General features: G+C 54.7%; 1 protein-coding gene and 1 pseudogene across 1 annotated transcript; one reads left to right on the top strand and one right to left on the bottom strand.

Moving 5' to 3' along the window:
* Nucleotides 1-865: 865 nt before the first annotated feature.
* Nucleotides 866-4,049, top strand: LOC144153467 (uncharacterized). Its single transcript, XM_077685110.1, has 3 exons — nucleotides 866-2,324; nucleotides 2,440-2,786; nucleotides 2,946-4,049. Exons 1-3 carry the CDS (start codon nucleotides 866-868, stop codon nucleotides 4,047-4,049), a joined length of 2,910 nt encoding a protein of 969 aa, XP_077541236.1.
* Nucleotides 4,050-18,104: 14,055 nt separating this feature from the next.
* Nucleotides 18,105-18,593, bottom strand: LOC144152727 (uncharacterized; annotated as a pseudogene).
* Nucleotides 18,594-20,159: the final 1,566 nt, after the last annotated feature.

Genomic DNA, 20,159 nt, shown 5'->3' with positions numbered 1-20,159 from the left:
GCGCGACGCCGGCGCACGGTCAGACATTGCAACAGGGGGAGCAATTCGGCGAACGCAACTTCCCGCCGCTATTGCATCAGCCACGAGATAGCAGCCGCGGCGGCGGGGGGCGGAGCCAGCGTCACGCCAGCCGCTCCGCGAGCGCGGGAAAGCGCGGGAAGAGCGCCGATAGCGTGGTGTCGTGGGCGGAGGCGGTGGCCGGAGCACCTGCGTCGCGGCGCGGCCGCTCGAAGACACCGCAGCGGAAACGAGTAGCGTCGCGCCAGCGAGACGACGCGATGGAAAGACTACGGCAGGAGAACGCGTCGCTCAAAGCGAAGATGTCGAGAATGGAGGAGACGATTCAGCGGCTGATCGCCCAATCCGAGCGGCCCCGCAGAGAGCCGCCAACGACCACAGTACCCGAAGCCAGGAGAGATCGCCCGAGGGAGCCCACCACCCCGGCGCCCCGAGCGGTCCCCGAACACCATAGCCCACGACCCGAAGATGCACCCCGGCCGGCCCAGCAGTCCGCCAGGGTTAACAAGGCTGCCACCCCACGCCGTAATCCCCCGACCATGACGGGGGGCCGGGATCGATCGCACAGCGAGGTCAAGGAGGAATTCCTGGAAGAAAGTCTAGAAGTTTCCGACAACGAGAACCGCCACAGGGAAGGAGTAAGCGTGGCGGTGCGCCTGCGCAGGACCACGGAGCGTATTGACAGACTCGAGAAGAGAGTCGACGCGATGGAGCACAGACTGAGTGCACGGATAACGGCAATAGAGCGGCGACTCGACGCCCTGCAGGAGTTCCTGTAGGAGAAGCTAGGAGGCAGCGGCAAGGCCGCACACGATAATTACAGCCCCTCACACGCGGACGCCCCAACATGGCCGGATCGATCGCCCAGTCAGGACTAAGGGTCTGGCACTGGAACGCGAACGGGTTCCAGTGCCGGCGCGCGATACTACAACAACACCTGAAAACGGTGGACCGCACGCCGGATGTAATAATGATACAGGAAACGCACATGGAAACTCCCCCCACGCTGCCGGGCTACAGGACGCACAGCGCCCCGCCCAGTGCGCGCGACTGTGGAAAAGGGGAAGCGCAGGGAGTGTGCATGTACGTCAGGAAGGGTCTTACTTTTGTGCCGCGCGAGGGGTTACTCGCACGCAGCACGATCGAGTACTGTGCAACGGAAGTGGTGACGGGCAGGAAGCGCAAGGAGACGCTGCTCCTTGTCAACGTGTATAGCAATTTGACCCACAGGCAGCAGCGGTTTAGGGCGCTCCTGCACAAGGCCGTCAGGGAAGCACAAGGCGGCACGGTTGCCGTGTGCGGAGACTTTAACGCGCCGCACAAAGAGCTGGGATACACCCGCACTACATTCAAGGGCCGGTGCCTCCTCGAGGACGCGGCCGAAGCAGGCTTCGCCCTTCACATGGACCCGGCGGACCCGACGAGGGTGGGCACGTCCGTATCAAGAGACTCAAACCCGGACCTGACCTTCGTTCGACAGTCGCCGTCGGCGCGGGCAGGGGCCACGTGGAGAAACACGGGGCACAATCTGGGGAGTGACCACTTCATACTGGAGCTGGACCTGCCCACGTCGGTGCCGGCGGGGGGAGAAGCCAAGCGGAAGCACAAATTCACGGACTGGAGCAAGTTCCGCGAGGGGCTGAGGGAGCCGAAGAAAGAAGTGGACGATATCGAGCAGTGGACGGCCGCGATCGTGAGGGCGGCTGAAGAGGCCACCTCGGAGGTCGAAACCGACGAGGAAACGCAGAGCGCGGATTGTCGGCTGGCGCACCTGATCGAGGCGCGGCAGTCCCTGCAACGCAGATGGCGACGTCAACGTCACAATCGCAAGTTACGCAAACGCATAGCGATGTTGGGACGCGAAATTGAGAAATACAGCCGCGAGCTCTGCGCCCAGCAGTGGCACGCGGCGTGCAGCGAGGCGGACGGGCAGTTACACCGGGGTCGCACCTGGGCGCTGCTTCGCCACCTCCTCGACGAGACGAAGGCGAGAGGGTATCAGCGCCATCGGCTGGCGCAGACCATGCACACCACCGTCAAGGAATTGGGAGAAGAGGAGACTCGCAAGAGGCTCAACGAACGGTACCTACCGCAAAGCCCGGAGGAAGTGTTCCCAGAGTACTGCGGCAAAAAGAATCCGTGGCTCGACCGCGAAATCGAGGTGGGAAAGGTGCGCGCCACCCTGCAGACTCTCAACTGCAAGTCCGCCGCGGGTCCCGACAAGATCACGAACAAGGCCCTCAAGAATCTGAGTGACGAGGTGCTGGTGGCCCTCACCGCGTATTACAACAAGTGCTGGCGGAGGGGTATACGCTGCCGAAACAATGGAAAAGTGCGAGGACGATCCTCATACCCAAGCCGGGCAAGCCGCCGAGCATCGTGCACATGCGACCGATCTCCCTGACCTCCTGTGCGGGAAAGGTCCGGGAGCACGTGATCAACAGCCGGTGGCAGCGGTACTTGGAAGAGGAGGGCCTTATCCGAACACCATGCTCGGTTTCAGGGAGAGGCTCAGCACGCAAGACGCAATGTTGCTGTTACAACACGACATCCTCGACACGTCGATACCGACGCAGGGCAACAAGGCGGTGCTGGGCCTCGACCTGCAGAGCGCATTTGATAAGGTCCGCCACTCGGCCATACTGAGACAGGTCTCCAACCTCAACATTGGGAAGAGGACGTACGAGTACATTCGAGACTTCCTGACGGGCAGGACGGTGGAAATACAGGCGGGGGACCTCTGCCTGGACCCGAAGAGACTGGGCAGCGTGGGCACCCCTCAGGGCTCGGTGATCTCGCCGGTGCTCTTTAATTTAGTGATGATGGGCGTGGCCCGGCGACTCTCGGCGGACCAGCGGGTGTGTTACACGATATACGCAGACGACATTACCCTGTGGGTCCCCGGGGGAAGTCACGGCCACATCTAGGAAGCGCTGCAAACGGCGGTATACGCCATCGAAGACTACCTGACGGACACCGGCCTGAGATGCTCACCGCAGAAGTCGGAACTCCTGCTAGTCCCGCCCCCGGGAAGATATCGCAACAAAGGAGAGGAGGATTCTCGAGTGATTACGGTGCGCACGCGGGACGGCACCGTCATTCCGAGAGTCACCACCCTGCGGGTGCTGGGGATGTATCTGGAGGCCAGTCGTTGCAACGGCACGTCGGCCGACCGTATAGTTACGAAACTAGGCATTGCCACGAGGCTCATCAAGCGCCTCGCCCCGAAGCACAGCGGCATGAAGGAGGCCAGCCTCCTGAGGCTCATACAGTCATTTGCAATGAGCCACGTGGCGTACACCGTAGCCTTCCACCCCTGGAAGCGGCCGGAGCGTGACAAGATCAATGCGGCTATCAGTAAAACATACAAGACGGCGCTGGGCCTGCTGGCCAGCACCAGCCCGGAGAGATTGCTGGAGCTGGGCCTCCATAACACCTTGGTCCTCAGGAGGTCAGCGAGGCCCAGAGGACGGCGCAACTCGAACGTCTGTCAACGACGGTGGCGGGGAGGGAGATCCTCGCGAGAGTTGGCTACAACCTACGAGAAGAGCAGGAGTCACCGAAGACGCCGCGGCTGCCGCAACCGGTGCAGCCTGCGCATCCTGCCGCTTCCCCGCAACATCCACCCGGACCACAACCGGGGTAGGAGGGAGGCCAGGGCGCGCGCGCTGACCGAGACGCACGCGAACGACACGGGAGCGCTCTACGTGGATGCGGCCCAGTACCCCGACAGAAAGGACACCTACGTGGCCTTGCTCACGGGTGCCGGGTGCACGACGATCCTCAGCGATTCGCTCACGGCCATCACGAACTTCCTCAAGGACTCAGTGTGCGCGAGTGCAGTGAGAATGTTACAGTGCAGTGCGGGGTCCTCGGCCCCGAAGACCGTCACGACAGTTCGCTGGTTCCCTGCCCACGCGGGTGCGGGGGCGAGTGGAAGCGGCTTCCCAAACCGCAACGAGACTGCGGACGCCGTCGCGCGCGAACTCACGGGCCGCGCGGCGCCTCCCCGCGACTCGCAGGCGGCATAGGGACGGCCGGAGGAACTAGAGATGGAACCCTTGGTGGCTTACGGAGACATTCTGCAGTGGTACCGTGCGGGGCGCCGGCTTCGGCCGCCCCCACATCCCCGCCTCAGCAGGGAAGACGCGGTACTGTACCGGCAGCTCCAGACGAACTCGGTGCTGACGCCGATGCTGGCGCGGCACGTGTGCCCGGAAGTGTACGAGTCGGTGTTGTGCAGTGTGTGCAACGTGTCATGTGCGACTTTGGCCCACCTATTGTGGGACTGTGAACTCAACCCGGTGGAGGCGAGTGCCTCGAAGGACTTGCCCGCTGGAACCACTAGTGCCATGAACACTTATAACCCCGACGTGCAAGCACAAGAGATCCAGCGGCTCAAGGCCGCCCCTGCTCGGCAGAGGCGCAGGGAGGTCCCGGCGCGCGCTCTTGGGGCTTCCACCCCGAGAGCCCGCAGGAACCGACCGCGCGGAAGCCAGCGGGCCCTTGCTTTGAGGACGACCTAAGTCGCGGGGGGAGGAAAGCCCTGCATGGCCCTTACCTCTCCTCGTTCGCAGGACACCAATAAAGTCTTTCTCTCTCTCTCTCTTGGCCCCAGAATAAGCCGCGTAAGATCACGTACGTGCTAAGTGAGAACGCACATATGGGGGAAAGGTGTAGCACGAGTTGCGGTTCTGCACTTCATAACTACTGCTTCCTTTGCTGTCGCTTCAACCGCTCTGCCTTTCTCGGCTCTCCGACGCAGCGCACGACATTGTTGCGGGTACTTTTTGAACGCTGCGATCAATGTATCGCCCACTCCTGCTTGTGGCTGTCAAGTCAAATGCCCATCGCGCGAAAGACCTCTAGCGCCGTGCACGCACACCAACATGCACGCGACGTCGATCAAGTGGACACCTCGATACGCACCCTCTGCTCCGAGTAGAGAGGCAGGATTACTGCACTACCCAGCCTTGCGCACGCCAAAGCGCAGTATTTTACTGCATTCCTCCGCCAGAATCGCGAACGGTAAAGAAGCCTCGCATTGTCAGCCCGTGTCATTCACGGTCCGTTCGCTAGGGTCACGAATCGGGGATGTCATTCCCGTGGTACGCATTCCTCGGTCTGAATGAGTGATTCCGTCCGGCGTGTGAATCTGCCTTTATGAGCAGTGGGCCGCCAGATGAGCAGCTCCGACTTCGCATCCAGGCGTCGGCTGGCGGACGGCCAATAAAGCCCAGGGCTACCTTCACTAGGAGGCCCCTCAACGAGAGGGTGCACCCGCATCAGCGCTTGCTCGAAAAAAGCGTTTGTACTCTTTCTTCCACCATGTCACTTTGTCCCAAGGTAAGCTGGGGACGTCACTGTGCGTAGTGGTGTCAGGTCAGTACGCTTTCGCTACAGCAGCGCTTCAGCTTACGGCCACGTCTCTCCCGGATGATAGTTACAGATTGTGGTATATATGTGAGGGGTTCCTCGGGGCGACTTAGCCAGTCCTGGCGTAAGCCACCACGCTAGCTCCCGGCGTGTCAACCACGCGGGCTCCCATGGCTACGGCAGCCCAGCGAGGTTCGCCGATACGAGAACCCAGTAGACAGTAGTGCCGAAGCACAGCCGTTTATTTGGGGAATCCCAAAGCATGCGAGCACAAAGCTCGACGGCGTTCACGAATCACGCCGTCCGGGTCGTGACCGCGAACGGGAGGTAGGCACTCACGGCGCGCGACAAACAAAGCTCCCACCTGAGATACAAGTATCCGCCGCCACCGCGCTCCGCCGATCTCGTCCCGACCGGGTCTCCGCCGAGACTCCCCCCGTCTCCCGTGCGCGCACGCTCGCGCCGCCCGCGCCCGCGCGCCTATCCCCGCACACATCGGTGGCGCCATCTCTCGGGGGACGCCGACGAACCAGCGGAGCGCCGGACCGGTTCCAGCGCACAAGCGTCTCTCCCGAAGCGCGCGCTGGCTCGGGATCGCAGGTCGCGGTTCTCCACGATTCCCACACTCCTCCCCCCTAAAACTGGACGCCACTTGAGCTCGAGTGACGCCACGGTGCACCACACTCGTCACGTCTCAAGTCAGCAAAACAGCCACTGAACGCCACTCCACACCAAAGTTCGCCACACGATGCCGCCGTCGCGATGCTCGCCTCACAAACCCGCAAACACATAGCAATGGTTCCAAGTCTCTCGCGGTTGGGCAGCACAGCAGGTTGGCAGGCCCGGGGGTAGCTGCAGCCGCAGCCGACGAACGCTGGGGTCGCGCCATGATGCGACCCCCACTCCCAGCTCGAGGCGGCAACAGGAACGGCCGCGCCCACTGCGGCTGCCCGAAGGCTCGCGCCGCTCGCGTAGGCGCCAGATACCGCCGCCTCCTGGGTTCCGTGGCCGCTTCGGCCGCAGGTCCTCCCGAACGGTTGGCTGCCGCCCGGCAGGCCGGAGCAGCAACTGGAGTAGCAGCTCCACGAACCGCGCTCGGCCCCGCCGGTGGTTCAGCAGGCCATCCTCGCTGTCCGTGGCAGTGGTGACTGGCGTGGCTCCCGGTGGCATCCGTATGCTGCAGGTCTCGCTCTCACCGTCCAGTTTAAACGATTCCCGAACTTGAAGTGGGGAGCAGCGGGACTCCGCAATCTCCTGTGACTGGCCGGAAACCTTATCGACGATCTCGCCAAATAGGGTAACAAAGATGCCCGAGGGGACTCCCCCTTGCACGTTCGCTTGCTCGCGGAATCACGAGTCCGGCAACTGTGCTCCAGCCGCCACCCCCGCCTGGAGGCAGCTCGCCTGACTATTACGGGTTGTCGGCATCGAAACGCCCGTCCGAGCTATTTCGGCCTGGTGCGTTGGTCGGCAAAGCAGCGTCAGCATCAAGCAGGCGGGCTCCTGCAACTCACTCGCAGCAATACAAGCTGCCGTAGAGCCAGCGCCAACCGCAATACCAGCGGCTTACGGGCGCACATCACCGGTATAGGTCGCCTGAGAGTCCGTCTCTTAAGACTGGCGATCTCTCGCGACCAACGAGCCCGCTGCCGAGCCGCGCGAAGCTCTTATTGCCTAAACGCAATCTCAAGCGGAGACTTCACGGCATCGAGACGCACGCACTCCGGAAGCGCGGAGACAACGGTCCCATTGCTCCCGCTTCCCCCCGCAGCGAGAGGAGACTGATTCTTCAGCGATCCCCCTCGCTCTTTGTCAGGCGTAAAATCGGCAAACACTCCGCCTCGGACTCGAAGCGCAGTAGCGGCGGGCTCATCGTGCGGCTTGCGAACTCCCAAACACCGCACCCTCGCTCGGTAGTGTCCGCCGCGCCTGGGGGAAACTTCAACCGGCGCCGCCGGCGCGACTGCGCGGGGACGGCGCTACGATAGAGTGTACTAGAAGTTTTAGAGTGGCCCGACCGGCCGCCCGGAGAGGTGCTCGTTTCGCGCAGAAAATAGCGGCGGCGCTGTTGGCGGTGAGATGTTTGAGTGGCGCCCCCTGGATCTGACGTCAGCTTAGGGACCCGCTCCGCTGTCGTCTGCTACACTCGCCCCGCTGCTACACCCGCGCCGCGGTCGTCTGGTTCTGACAGGCAGCAGTGCCTTTGCTAGAAATCGCCCGCTTTGATGCTTTGGTGCTTTAAAAGGCGTGTTTTCAATCAGATTCTGACGGCTCTGAATAATTTCAAGCTTTGTCCCGCACAATTTTACAACACACGAGGAGAGAGAGAACGACTTTCAGAGAGCATCGCTCAGACAATCGTGTGTAACTCGCCCTCGTCCTATCTAGCGTATTTGCGAGTTTCAGCGCTCAGAGCTCCTCGATAAGTATTCAAAATGCGTATGCTTCCCTTAACTATTTCTGAGATGCTCTTATGAAGACTCAACAGTCTAATGCTACGCATCAAGCAGCGGGTCGCACAGCAGGAAATAAAACGGGTGTTTTTCTTTCGTTGTTGTTAGATGAACGTTTTTTTTTTTGTGCCCAACGCATTCATTTTTCTGCGCCGTCCTAAACGTCCTAGGAGGTTTGGGGATGTCTGCGAGGCTCACAAAGTTCGTGTGAATATTCAATGCGATAAGATCTGTGCTACGGCGCAGATAACGTTGTCCACAGTACTCGAAGGCGGCTTTTGTGCACCTAATTTCTATCGAACCATCGATATCGTAACGAACTCGATCTCAACCCGAAAAGTTATGACATGATTACGGTGTTGAAAACTTGCTAACTAACGCAATAAATAGTATACATGCCAATTTTCAGTATAACACAATTCGAAACCAATGAATATGTCCAGACAGCTCTTAATTGTTTTCCAACCCATTTAGTCGCAAAGAATAAATCCTGGCCTACTCGGGATGACGTTCGGTGAATTGAAGAATGAATCTTACTCTCTCGTCTTCGACTGAGGAGCCTGCCCACTAATCAGCTCGATTTTACTATTAAAGTTTTCTCCTCCTCCTGGTCCTCCATCTCTTGAGTGCAGTTTTACTATAACGCCTACCTGAATATTGGGATGATATGGCTGTGGTAAATGTACCGAAACATCCCTCCAAACCTGAACAAACATAGCCTTACTGTATGTTTGCCTTACAGGTTACTCGTTTTGCTCAATAAGCCTGCATACTGGTTAGAAGCCTGGTATAAAACCAGCACGCGCCTATACACACAGCAGGTTATTTGGAAATCAACCTACATTATTTGCGCCCCATAGTGCATGTCGGCACACTTTCATGCCGTGACAACGTAAAGTGACTTGATACAATAGTTTCGAGTGTTAGGCAAGATTGCCAAATCTGTTTTACTTTACATACGATTAGCTGGAATCGTAATGCCTTCTGCCAAAGCCGACAGCCTCGAAAGCCTGGAATTTGTTTTGGTCTTCCATTTTCGCTGTTGTCGGTTGTCAGCCTGCGGCTGTTACCTTTGTTCGAAAGACTGCTGAACACAGAGGCTGACGCCTAGCTCCGACTCTTCGCGCTCCGCACAGGACCAGCTTCGCAGCAATGCATGGGCGACGCCGGCAATTTTTCCGGAGCGGTATCAAAAACTATACTTAAAATCACGCCTTGAGCTAGCTTACGCTGTTTTAAATCTTTTGTTACGAAAAAAAAGTTGCGCATTCGCGAGATCTGCTGCGGACAAGCACAAAATCTCAACCGCGCGCAAAGAAACAGCATAGAGAGCGAGCCCGAGTGAAGCAGACGACAAATGCGAGAATCCCTAAGCCGACGTCACCGAGGCGCGCTCCGCAGCGCCGCCCGTGGTCGCGCTCACCGCCAGTAGTCAACAACAACTGAAAGCGGCGGCTGGCCGCGCGTACGGCCGCGAGCCCAGTCGGGCCAGGAAATGCTCCTTCTTTTCGCGCGGAGCGCTCGAAATTTGTTCAGCGGGACGTCCAGTTGCTTCAATATACTGTAGGTACAGTGGACTGTGGGCAACGAAATGAAAACTAAACTCTGCAGGTCATTTTGCGTTAGTTTTGCCTTTCCCGCTCAACAACAAAAAGGAAAATTACGGATCTTCCTTTGGGGCAGCATTCGTAACGGATTGCAAATAAAGTAATTGCAGCGACATTTTCGCTATTCCAATTTCCAATAAAAAAGTATTTTGCGTGAAATTGCCTGATATGAACCAGTTCATGACTGCTTTATGATTGTGTCCTTATTGTGCTGCTTGAGTGACATAATTGGTCGACACAAATGACATGAAAAATATGAGGAGTGGGGTGATGGCTTTTCAGAAGAATTTCTCATTTATTGTCTCGCACTTTACGCTCCGACTGCAGTTGTGTGGGTTAATATCATAGGTTGTGTTTTTTTTTATTGCGTGAGTTGTACGTTATTTAAGTAGTGGCCCGCTTGTGATAATTAGGGGTCACTGTGGTGTTAATGCTGTCGCCTGTCCGAACAGAAAATTACACGCGCAAGGGAGATATCTTTTTAAATAAAAAGGGGATAGCCCAGCGTTTAGCTCAGTTGTCCCAATCACCGTCTTTCACAGAACTGTGCCCACAACATTCTATTATTCGCACCACCTTTCACCTGATTCGGTCAAGAAAGGAGTTCAATCAAATCATCACAAATTTAATTCACAAGTATGCTGAGAGTATAATTAGACGCACATAAAACCAAAGCAAAGCATAGATCAGAAAATATATTGACCGCGACAAAAATGAAATATAACACGGGAAATCATACACAAAGTCAAGAAAGCTACCATGGAGGTTCAAATAAACGGAACTAGAACAAAATACACATTGTGTTTTCATTTTCAATAGCCCCGCATATATAATGTTACGCGGAAAATCATGCACAAAGTCTACACAGGTAACGGTTTAGGAATGATGCTAACAGGGAGATTTCAATTGACATTTTTGGCCAACGCATTTTCATAACTCGCCTGCGATCATTAGCGACGGCTGAGTTTAAGGTGTTGCTCCCGCCTTCGCATGTAATCACGGAACTTGTTTAAACTTTTTATATAGAAATGAATCCGTGTCACAATGTATACAGAACCCAACCAAATTTGCTGTCAAGGTCTCACGTGCTGGTCGCAACCAACACCGTTAAGGTGTTTGTTGTGAATATGCTGCAGCACATCCATAACGCTGTCATGGTGGAGCTCCTTGTCGCTGAAGCAACCGTTAAAAACGTCCTAGAGATCGCTAATAAACGTTAAAAAATGCACGGAAGGATTCAGAAGTCCCTCAAAATTACAAGAGGTAGCTAAACACAGCGACATCTTCCCCTGGCATGCAGGAAGCAGTAGTTGGTCCTGCAGACTTGGCACTTCGTTTTCATTACACACTTACTGACCAAGTGCCTGCGACCTAGTAGGTTAATAAAATAAGAAAGCCCACTAACGACAGTACAAGCACCAACGTTAGGGGTATCTCAGAAGAAGGCTCTTAATATTTTCGTTCCAAATATATAGGAACGTAAAAAAACAGCAAACTTTTTGCAGCCTAGAGAATATGCGCCCCGCCGCTTTTGCTTCACGCGCAGAGTCAAGAAGGGGAAGGGAAAACATTCCTGGTGCCTGTCCGTCAAATTAATCCCTCGTTAACTCGAACTCATGGTATCTCAGCATATCTCTTTGAAACTTTTTCTTGCCGTGTGTTTACTTCCCATATGCCATACGCATTTGCCCGCTTTATCTCGAAACGTTTTTTTTTTTTTTTTTCGGAGGACCACGGATATCTTGAAATACTGGAAGAGAGGACACAAGGCAACGTCCGCTACAGGCAGCTGATAAGGTGCCCGTTCGAATACTTACTCCCACTACGCACCGAACGCGGCCGTGAAGTGCAAGTTTAATTACGCGGACTACGCGTCCCCGTTACCGAATGTTGTCTGGTGCGTACATCATTGAGATAGCTGTGGACGACGCAGCTGATCATGCGGAGGAGGAGGATCCCCAGAAATGACTACGACGACAGATACAACATACAACAACGGCCGATACAACGTAGAGGCTGCGTCTGCTTCGTAGCAAGGTAGAATGTAGCGCTGGCGACTACCAATTCATGCGATGCATTGAGAAGCTCGAGTAGGCTTTTCTGATATGCAGATGCGAACGCGACAGAGCCGAGCACAACACAGTTCTTTCTTCTGCAATAAGAAAACTTTCTTTTTCCTGCGAATTATTTTGCCTTTATAACGAAATCTCCCCTGTGCAATAGTGGTTTTGTTAGAAGCACTAGCTGCTATTTCAGGGGCCTCGCCACAAATTTCCTGCATTTGATACTTACCTCGAAACTCCGCACATATCTCGAAATTTTCAGCTAATTTTACGACTTCGAGTTAACGAACTTACTATTACTGTAGATCAACAACGTCTTCAGAATACGCATCAAATCATGAGAAAGTATTTGGGGGGGGGGGGGGGAGGGGGGTTAGATAAATGTTGGGTCTACTAGTTTAAAGTTTGATCATGCGGAGTCATAACGGTCTGCGTCTACTTTCTAAATCACCAAAGTAGATTTAGCTGACCAAAGGTGCGGGTCTGATTCGCGGCCACGGCAGCCGCTCTGGTGATGGAGGATAAAAGCGAAAAACGCTCGTGTCTTCGAGATTTCGGCGCATGCTAAAGATCCCCAAATTGTCAAAATTGATCCGGAGCCCTCCACTACCGCTTCCCTCATCGCCTGTGTAGCACCGGCGCGTTAAACCTCATAATCCAAACTAAATCAGCTGAGCAAGCGCAAAACATCGCAGCGAGCAAAGCAAATGTTGCCGCTCGCAGGTGCCGGGGAGCGTCGGCTGTTCAGTTGTCGGCGACAGCAGCGCCGCCGCTATGCCGGGTTTATTTTCTGCGCGAAAGAAGGGGCAGTGCAGCGGCCGCCGCTCCCCGCCCGACTCCCGCAACGTCGCCAGTAGCGGCGGCGCTGCGGTCAACCAATCTTCCTAGCGGGCGGGCCATGGGGCGGGCGAAGCGTTCGCGGTGCACGGCGGAGCGCGCCCGTGCGATGCTTTCGCGCGCTCCAAAATTACCGTTTTCAACAGTTTTATTTATATTCTCTGGTTACAACGACGAAAAAATTATATGCCTCTACCGGAGAGCCACAGCGCTCGCTGAAACACACACGGCGCCGAGTGCGCCAAGCTGCATCCGCCGTAATAAACGCCGTAAAATTGGAAGCAAATAATAGCCCCGCAATTCTAATTCTTTCATCAAATGAAACACTTACAACGCAAGCTGCCCACAGTTTGTTGCATATTTTTAAGGCCAGCCTGCAGAATCCAAACATTTCGTGGATAAAAGCACCGAAGAATTAGTGGTAAGACCTGCAGGAAATCGTCAATTATGCACATGAGGGCGTGGGGCATGTATTCACGGAATAAGGAAGTTAGTCTTGCATGAATCCACAAAATCATTTTATTCTCAAGAGCTTGGTAGAAAAAAGTATTCAACACAAACACTGAAGCAGAAAGTATGCTAGGCAAAATGAAACAAATAGCAAAGTGACTACTCCATTCAAAAATAATGTTTTAGACAGGATGTTCGCAATTTTACACCACAATTAATCACGAAAGTTGTGTATAGTACTGATATGTAAACAATGCATAGTAAAAAAAAATGTTCACATACATATTACAATTACAGAAAATAGATACGAAACATGTTCACTTTCAGTCCCGCCGCGGTGGCTCAGTGGCTAAGGCGTTGCGCTGCTGAGCACGAGGTCGCGGGTTCGATTCCCTGCCGCCGCGGCCGCTTTTCTGATGGAGGCAAAAAGCAAACACGCCCGTGCATACAAGATTTTGCCGCACGTTAAAGATCCCCAGGTGGTCAAAATTAATCCGGAGCCCTCCACTACGGCGCGCCTCATCGCCTGCGTTGAGTCGGCGCGTTAAACCCCACAATCAATCAATCAATGTTCACTTCCATTAGTTAACAGTTTAAAGCTTCAGTAGCTGCACCTGTACACAAGTGCGGTGCGTCCGCTTGATTAATACAGCTTCTACATCCCGCATCGTAACCACTGCCGCTTCTGCTGCAAGTTTCCGTAGTACAAACGTTCTCGAGTGGGTAACACCGTCGCGGTTTACAGTAAGAAATACTGCCTCTTCTACAGTCACATCCCTTTTGCCGGCGTCCAGTGAGAGCAAGACGTAAAACACGCTCCCTGTGCACCTTGCATCTCATGAAAAGTCCCGTACTGGTTGGGCAATGCCGCTCCACTCAATGACGCACCTGTCACAGCGGCTCCGTGTCGCCGGCTTGTCAACATATGCTCGTCTGCAGATCTCAGTAGTGCCCTTTTTTCACGGCAGGACATCCTCTTCGAGTTTCCTCTTTTTGTCGTTTCTTTTTGAAGGCAAGCGTTTACTTAAACATGGAGCAACATTCGGTAGAATCGTTGGAACAGCGCCCGGTGCGAGGGTCGGGCTCCCGCGCTCAACACGCACCTCTGTGCCGTTAATATGATGAACATTCCTTGACAATGAACATACAATAGTCCTTGACAATGAACATACTCCTTCTCAAAGTGTAACTCACAAATAGCACAATCCGGCGTGAGCCTCCTGTCGCTTCTGCGCACGTTGCGTTCCCATACGCTTCTTCTCCCCGAGTCAGCGGGTGCTTTAAACGACAATTTCTGCGCTTGCTTGATTCGGGAGTACCCTGTGTTGCATCTAGGTGCGAAGCACTGATTCAGGCGTTGCTTCTGCGCCGTTTGTGAGCCGTAGTAGCTCACATTCACAAGCAAGGCTGCGAAACGCCGGTTCGGAAGATTGGGCGAAACGGAAGATTGGACGACAGCAGCGCCGCCGCTCCGTTCGCCACCAGCGGTGCCGGCGTACGTATGCGCCGCCGCCTCCGCCCGCTACACTGCCCCTTCTAGTACACTGTAACCCGGCGGAGCAATGGGAGAGGCCGCCGCTCGGGCCACTCTAAAACTTCTAGTACACTCTAGCTACGAGGAAGGCGACCCGCCGCCATGTTGGAACAAGGCCTACGCACCTCCCGTCTCGCAAGCGGGCCGCGACTGCGGTGCTCGGAGGTATCCTACTGACTCACCGCCTGGTGCGTGTAGGAAGGTTTACGCATTTGCCGTCACGGCTGTATCGGGCATCATAACTGTCTGCCTGCAACCGACTGGCGCGAGGCGTTTCGTCCGAAGTCTTCCGGACAAAGGGTAGCGGGCTACGACTGCAGCAACGCATTTCTCGGAGAGCTAGCAACCTCGAATTCGTCCGAATACGAGCCCCACGTTCGGGCGCCATGTGGTATATACGTACGTGTGAGGGGTTCCTCGGGGGCCTTGCCAGCTCTCTGGGGTAGGCCCCCACGCTAGCTCCCGGCGTGTCAACCACGCGGGCTCCCATGGCTACGGCAGCCCAGCGAGGTTCGCCGATATGAGAACACAGTAGACAGTAGTGCCGAAGCACAGCCGTTTATTTGGGGAATCCCAAAGCATGCGAGCACAAGGCTCGACGGCGTTCACGAATCACGCCGTCCGGGTCGTGACCGCGAACGGGAGGTGGGCACTCACGGCGCGCGACAAACAAAGCTCCCACCTGAGATACAAGTATCCGCCGCCACCGCGCTCCGCCGATCTCGTCCCCACCGGGTCTCCGCCGAGACTCCCCCCGTCTCCCGTGCGCGCACGCTCGCGCCGCCCGCGCCCGCGCGCCTATCCCCGCACACATCGGTGGCGCCATCTCTCGGGGGACGCCGACGAACCAGCGGAGCGCCGGACCGGTTCCAGCGCACAAGCGTCTCTCCCGAAGCGCGCGCTGGCTCGGGATCGCAGGTCGCGGTTCTCCACGATTCCCACAAGATTCAGCGTCGATATGTTTCCGAAATGTGCGCTCCGTGCCTGCTGGACAGAAATCAAGCGCCTGTGCTGCATCGTTTGGGAAGGCAGCGACTGGATTAATGTATAACTGGGGCTCTTGCCGCGGGAAGGACTACAGCGCCACGTTCACAGCTTTGCAGCTACCTTTTTCTTTGCAAACGTCGCGCTGAAAAACCCAATCAGGGAACGCAACGAAACAGGTTCACTAGTTACTCACTGGTTACTTTGGAAAGCAACTAAGCAGGTGATAATCGGCGGAGATAGCTGAGAATCATAAGAAACGTGTTAGCGAGTTACTTACAGGTTACTTTGGAAAGCTAATAAGCATATGCTACGACGCTTTTATTCGTTCACGCGGGGGCTCCGTAACATTTAAAGGCACCACGCAACACTTTCGATAAGCGCTTTCACTCTTTCCTTCGCGTCAGGAAGTACTGCGAAAGCCACAGTTTTCGCAACCAAAGAGCGGGACCACGTGATTTGCTCTTCGCAGCCATGGAGGAAGAAAAAGTTAGGAGACGGCGCCGCCGGAGAAACGTGAAGCCTATACATAAAAAGTAAAATCGAAGTCGGCCCAGGCGTCACTGCACCAGGTGACCCCACTGCACCGCCTCTGTATGGGCCGCCGCGCTCTTCAATTTCGTCTGCTCGAAACTGCTCTGCGGCCCGTTGTCGCGAAGCCTGCTATATGTTGGTTTTTTTTTCCCACGGCTTTTGTCTTCCGCACGTACGCGGCACTCCTGCCCGCACACGGGCATGAGATCGCCGAGCAGACAAATGCAGGAAGGACGGGGAACAGCTACCGCCAACGAAACACGAGAGATGCCCCGGAGTCGGAGACCGCCGCCGCCGCCGGCCCACCCGACCTTGGAGGGCCGACTGCGGCGGCTTGAGAACGGGAAACGGCGGAGGGAGCGGCTTCAACGGACCTGGGCTTGCGAAGGCTAGCTGCGTGACGTCATGCCGTCTCCAAACTTTTTTTTCCCTCCATGTTCGCAGCATATACGCCTCGCATTTTTGCTTTGTTTTTGTGGCTTTGTTTTTAAAGTTGCCATTGAAAAGCGTTCAGAGCTGCAACTGAAGAAAAACCGGCCAGCAGCCGCTACATGACCTGAATGACGTAATTCGAGCGATAGAGGAACGTCAGGACCGGGAAAGAGAGAAAAATTGTTTGAGCGAGTTTCCAGGTTGTTTGGTGAACTTAGAGCGGTTAATTTTGGCTGAATAACTTTGCGACCCCTAATCTAAGTACTGGGCGTTTAGGTGACTACGTTGGACGAGCATTTATATTTTCCAAAAAAAGTTGAAAAAAAGTGTAGCAGTGTCCCTTTAAGCTGTGCCTCGTACAGACAGAAAGATTGAACAAATATTGTTCTGTCGCACTAACATTTCTCCACCTGAAGGCACGTTTTTAAATGGCCCCGACAGGAACATATCCCAGCCCCATGGATATACTTGTCCTGTTCTCGTGGCAATGCCGGCGTATCACCCACAGTGGCTTGTCTTAAAGGGACACTGACACAAAAATTTTGCATCTTCGTTTTTTTGTTGCGATAAGTGGCTAATGGGCTACTTATCACGTGTAGAAACCTCATTTGCTTCAGTTTCCTACGCTTGTTTAATTAGAGGCGCTTTCAATGCGGCCTGTCGCAGCTTTGGTTTCAGTGGGTGCCGCGAAATGCGAGATTTTGTGTAAACAAAGCTGACCACGTGACCTTCGGACGGATATCACAGCAGAGCTGTGGGCACGCGCCGGCGCCAGTGCGTCTGCCGCGGCTATGACGTCATTCCTCTGGAATGCGCAGACACCCGAATGTGCAGATCCAATTCTCTACACACCCTTGGATTGGAATACAATCCAATACAATTCAATTTAATCCAATCCAAATCCAGTCCAAATCTAATTCAAATCCAACCCAAATTCAATGTGAATTCAATTCAAATCCAATTCAAATTCAATCCTATTCAATCCAATCCGATCCAATGCTCCTCGCGCTTCGGCAGCACGGCCTTTATAAGGCCCGCGGGAAACTCCTCAACCTCAGCCAGTTTAGCTTACGCTACAAAAACGATCGTGGGCATGACGCAGGCACAGCGAGTTCAAATTGCTTTCGCGCCTAGAGAACGACGCGCGACGCTCGAGACAGTGGGCCGGGAAACGTGCGCTGGGAGCAGCCGGCCGGTCTGCCTACAGGTCCGCCTACAGATGTGTTCGGCGTAGTACTGCCGCGGATATCGATTGCCGCTCTTGTAAGCGGTGCAGATCACAATTTTCAATGCAACCCGCCATCGCGTCATTAACTCCTTTCTCATTTGTGCGGCCATGTTTGGGACTTTCGTCCCATTTTGTGCAGCGGTAACAAGCTATCACTCGAGCTACCTGCGCCGTACTGCTCCCCTTCGCGGCCGTGGCCGCAGCCTGCGCAGCGACCGTGAGGCTCGCTCACTACTCTGTTCGTGTCCCTGGCCCTTTCCCGAGTCCAGTATAATAAAAAGCAATAAAAACAGAGTGCCTGGAATCACTGTAGAGCCTATATCGGGGCCGACTTCCCGATGAGCCGACAAAATCACTGCACCTCCGCTGCCCACGATCGGGTCGTGCGTTGCTCGAGAGCAGAAGCTCCGACTTCCAACTATATACAGTGAAACCTCGATATATCGAACAGCGCGGTGCCCGCGAAATAGTTCGATATAGCCAGAATTCGATATATAAAATCCCGTAAAAAACGCGCAATAAACTGGTACAAATCAATAAATTAACTAATCGTGCAGTAAATACTCACTTGGAGTTCCAAAGTATTTATTATTTTGGCTTAAAGTACTGCAGCAGGGTAGCCAGTGGCGTGTCTAAACACGGCTTCCTCAACTCAGTCCAAACGTTCTACTAACGATAGCCGCTGAAGCCTCGGTCGAAGTCGGGAGCGGGGCACTATCAGCGCTTGCGGGTTCAACCTCGGCAGCGTCTTCGTTTGTCCGCTCAGTAGTAACCTCCGCTACGATCTCCACGTCCGTCAACTCCGCCGTTGTTCCGGGGCTGTCGTCCCTGCCAACAAAGTCATCAATGCACATGCTTCGTGGCTCAGCTCCAACAAAGCGCTCCAACTGGCCCCAGGTTTCGTCGAGCTCGCATTCTTCTTCTGCACCGTCCAATTCTGCTTCATTGGTTGCGTCCTCTGAAGCTTCTTCAGTGCGGCCAACGAAGCCCGCGTGTCGAAAGCAGTTAGCTATTGTTGACTGCTTGCTTGAGCATCTGAATGGCGCCCAAGAGGTCTATCTTCAGATCTTGGCCCATCCGGAGCTTCACCAACAACATGTCAATCAGCCCACTCTTATAGATGGACTTGAAAGTGCGAATAATGCCCTGGTCCAATGGTTAAAGCTTGGGCATGGGGTTGGGCGGCAAAAAATTCACTTCAATGTTGCTCAGCTCGACATCGGTGTGGTGTGCCGTGCAGGTGTCAACTATGTGGCCTACCTTGCGGCCATGACGCGGCAGGTCCGAATCCCATACCTTCAACCATTGCGGATGCATTTGCCAAAACAGGCCTGTTTCTTCCGCATAATATATCTGGTGCGGCTCATACTCTGCGAGAATCTGGGGCCACTCTTGATCAACCCACTTCTTGATTTCCTCTTCATTAGCGTCCTCACGTTCCCCCGAGACGGTCTTCCCGACACGGGCCTTAAAACGCTGAAGCCAACCGCTACCGCAATAGAATTTCTCTGCGCCAAGAATGAACGCAAAGTCTGTAGCCTTCTGTTGCAGCATCGGTCCTGATACAGGAATGTTCCGGGCCCTTGCGTCGATGAACCATTTGTGTAGTGACTTCTGAACATCTTCCAAGGCAGCTTTGCGCACACGCCGCACGCCTGAGTGCTCGTTTTGTTCTGCCTTGGCTTTTATGTCACCCTTATTCTTCAGCAAAGTGCTCAATGTGCCTCTTGGCACGCCTAAAGCTTCGGCGACGCTCAACTTCTCTTCACCACTCTCAACCCGCTTGATTGCCTCCAACTTTTCTGCAAAAGTCAGGGTAGTCCGTTTTTTCACGTTCGCAGCCACCACGAAATCAACCACACCAGACGCACGAAAGGCGAGACAGGCATAACTCCGATCGTGGCACCAGTTGCACTGCCGAGGGCGAGTCGGTGCGGCAACTGGCCAGGCAACGGCCTGCGTTCGCCGCTACGTTGAAGTAGCGCCATTGGCGCAACCGAAGCGCAACAGTCAGGAACGCCCAACCCACCAGCGCTATCTTCGAGGGTACTGCGGGAGAGCTCGCTGCCTGTCAACAGAGCGCGAGCGGTCTAGGGTGGCGGAGTTCGATATACCTATTTCATGGCCGTCTCAGTTCGAAATAAAAAATTAAAAATGCATGTGATTTTCCACGTGATATAGAAAGTGTTCGATATAGGCAATAATTCTATATACCCGTGTTTGATATATCGAGGTTTGACTGTAGAGCGGCGAGCCGGCTGAAAACGCCGGCAGTGCGGAAGCGGCCAACACAAACTCGTGACGTATTTGTATTTTGTTTATTTACAAAATATCAAGGAAATGTTGATTGCGCGAGGTCCTCCGGTGACTGCTCCGTTGCGTTTCGCACACGTTAATAGTGATTTTAAATATGTTCTAGGCTCTCTTTACCGCGGATATTTTGCAGATTATGTATGTGTGTTCACACCAATCTATCTCGGAAGTTATGTCGCCTTCGAAATTTTGAGTCAGTACCCCTTTAACAACCGTGTTACGCTTTGGGTAATGCTGCGTAGGTGCGCGGACTTCTACCGGTACGTGTGCCGCAGCTGGGAGGGCAAGAAATCGAGCTTCGAGCAGGACCAGCAGAACGCCCTCGCCGAG

Source organism: Haemaphysalis longicornis, unplaced genomic scaffold, assembly GCF_048455015.1.
Source record: "Haemaphysalis longicornis isolate Haplotype H1 unplaced genomic scaffold, Haemaphysalis longicornis Haplotype H1 scaffold_9, whole genome shotgun sequence".
NCBI classification, from domain to species: domain Eukaryota; kingdom Metazoa; phylum Arthropoda; class Arachnida; order Ixodida; family Ixodidae; genus Haemaphysalis; species Haemaphysalis longicornis.
This window is presented reverse-complemented; position numbering and strand designations above follow the sequence as displayed.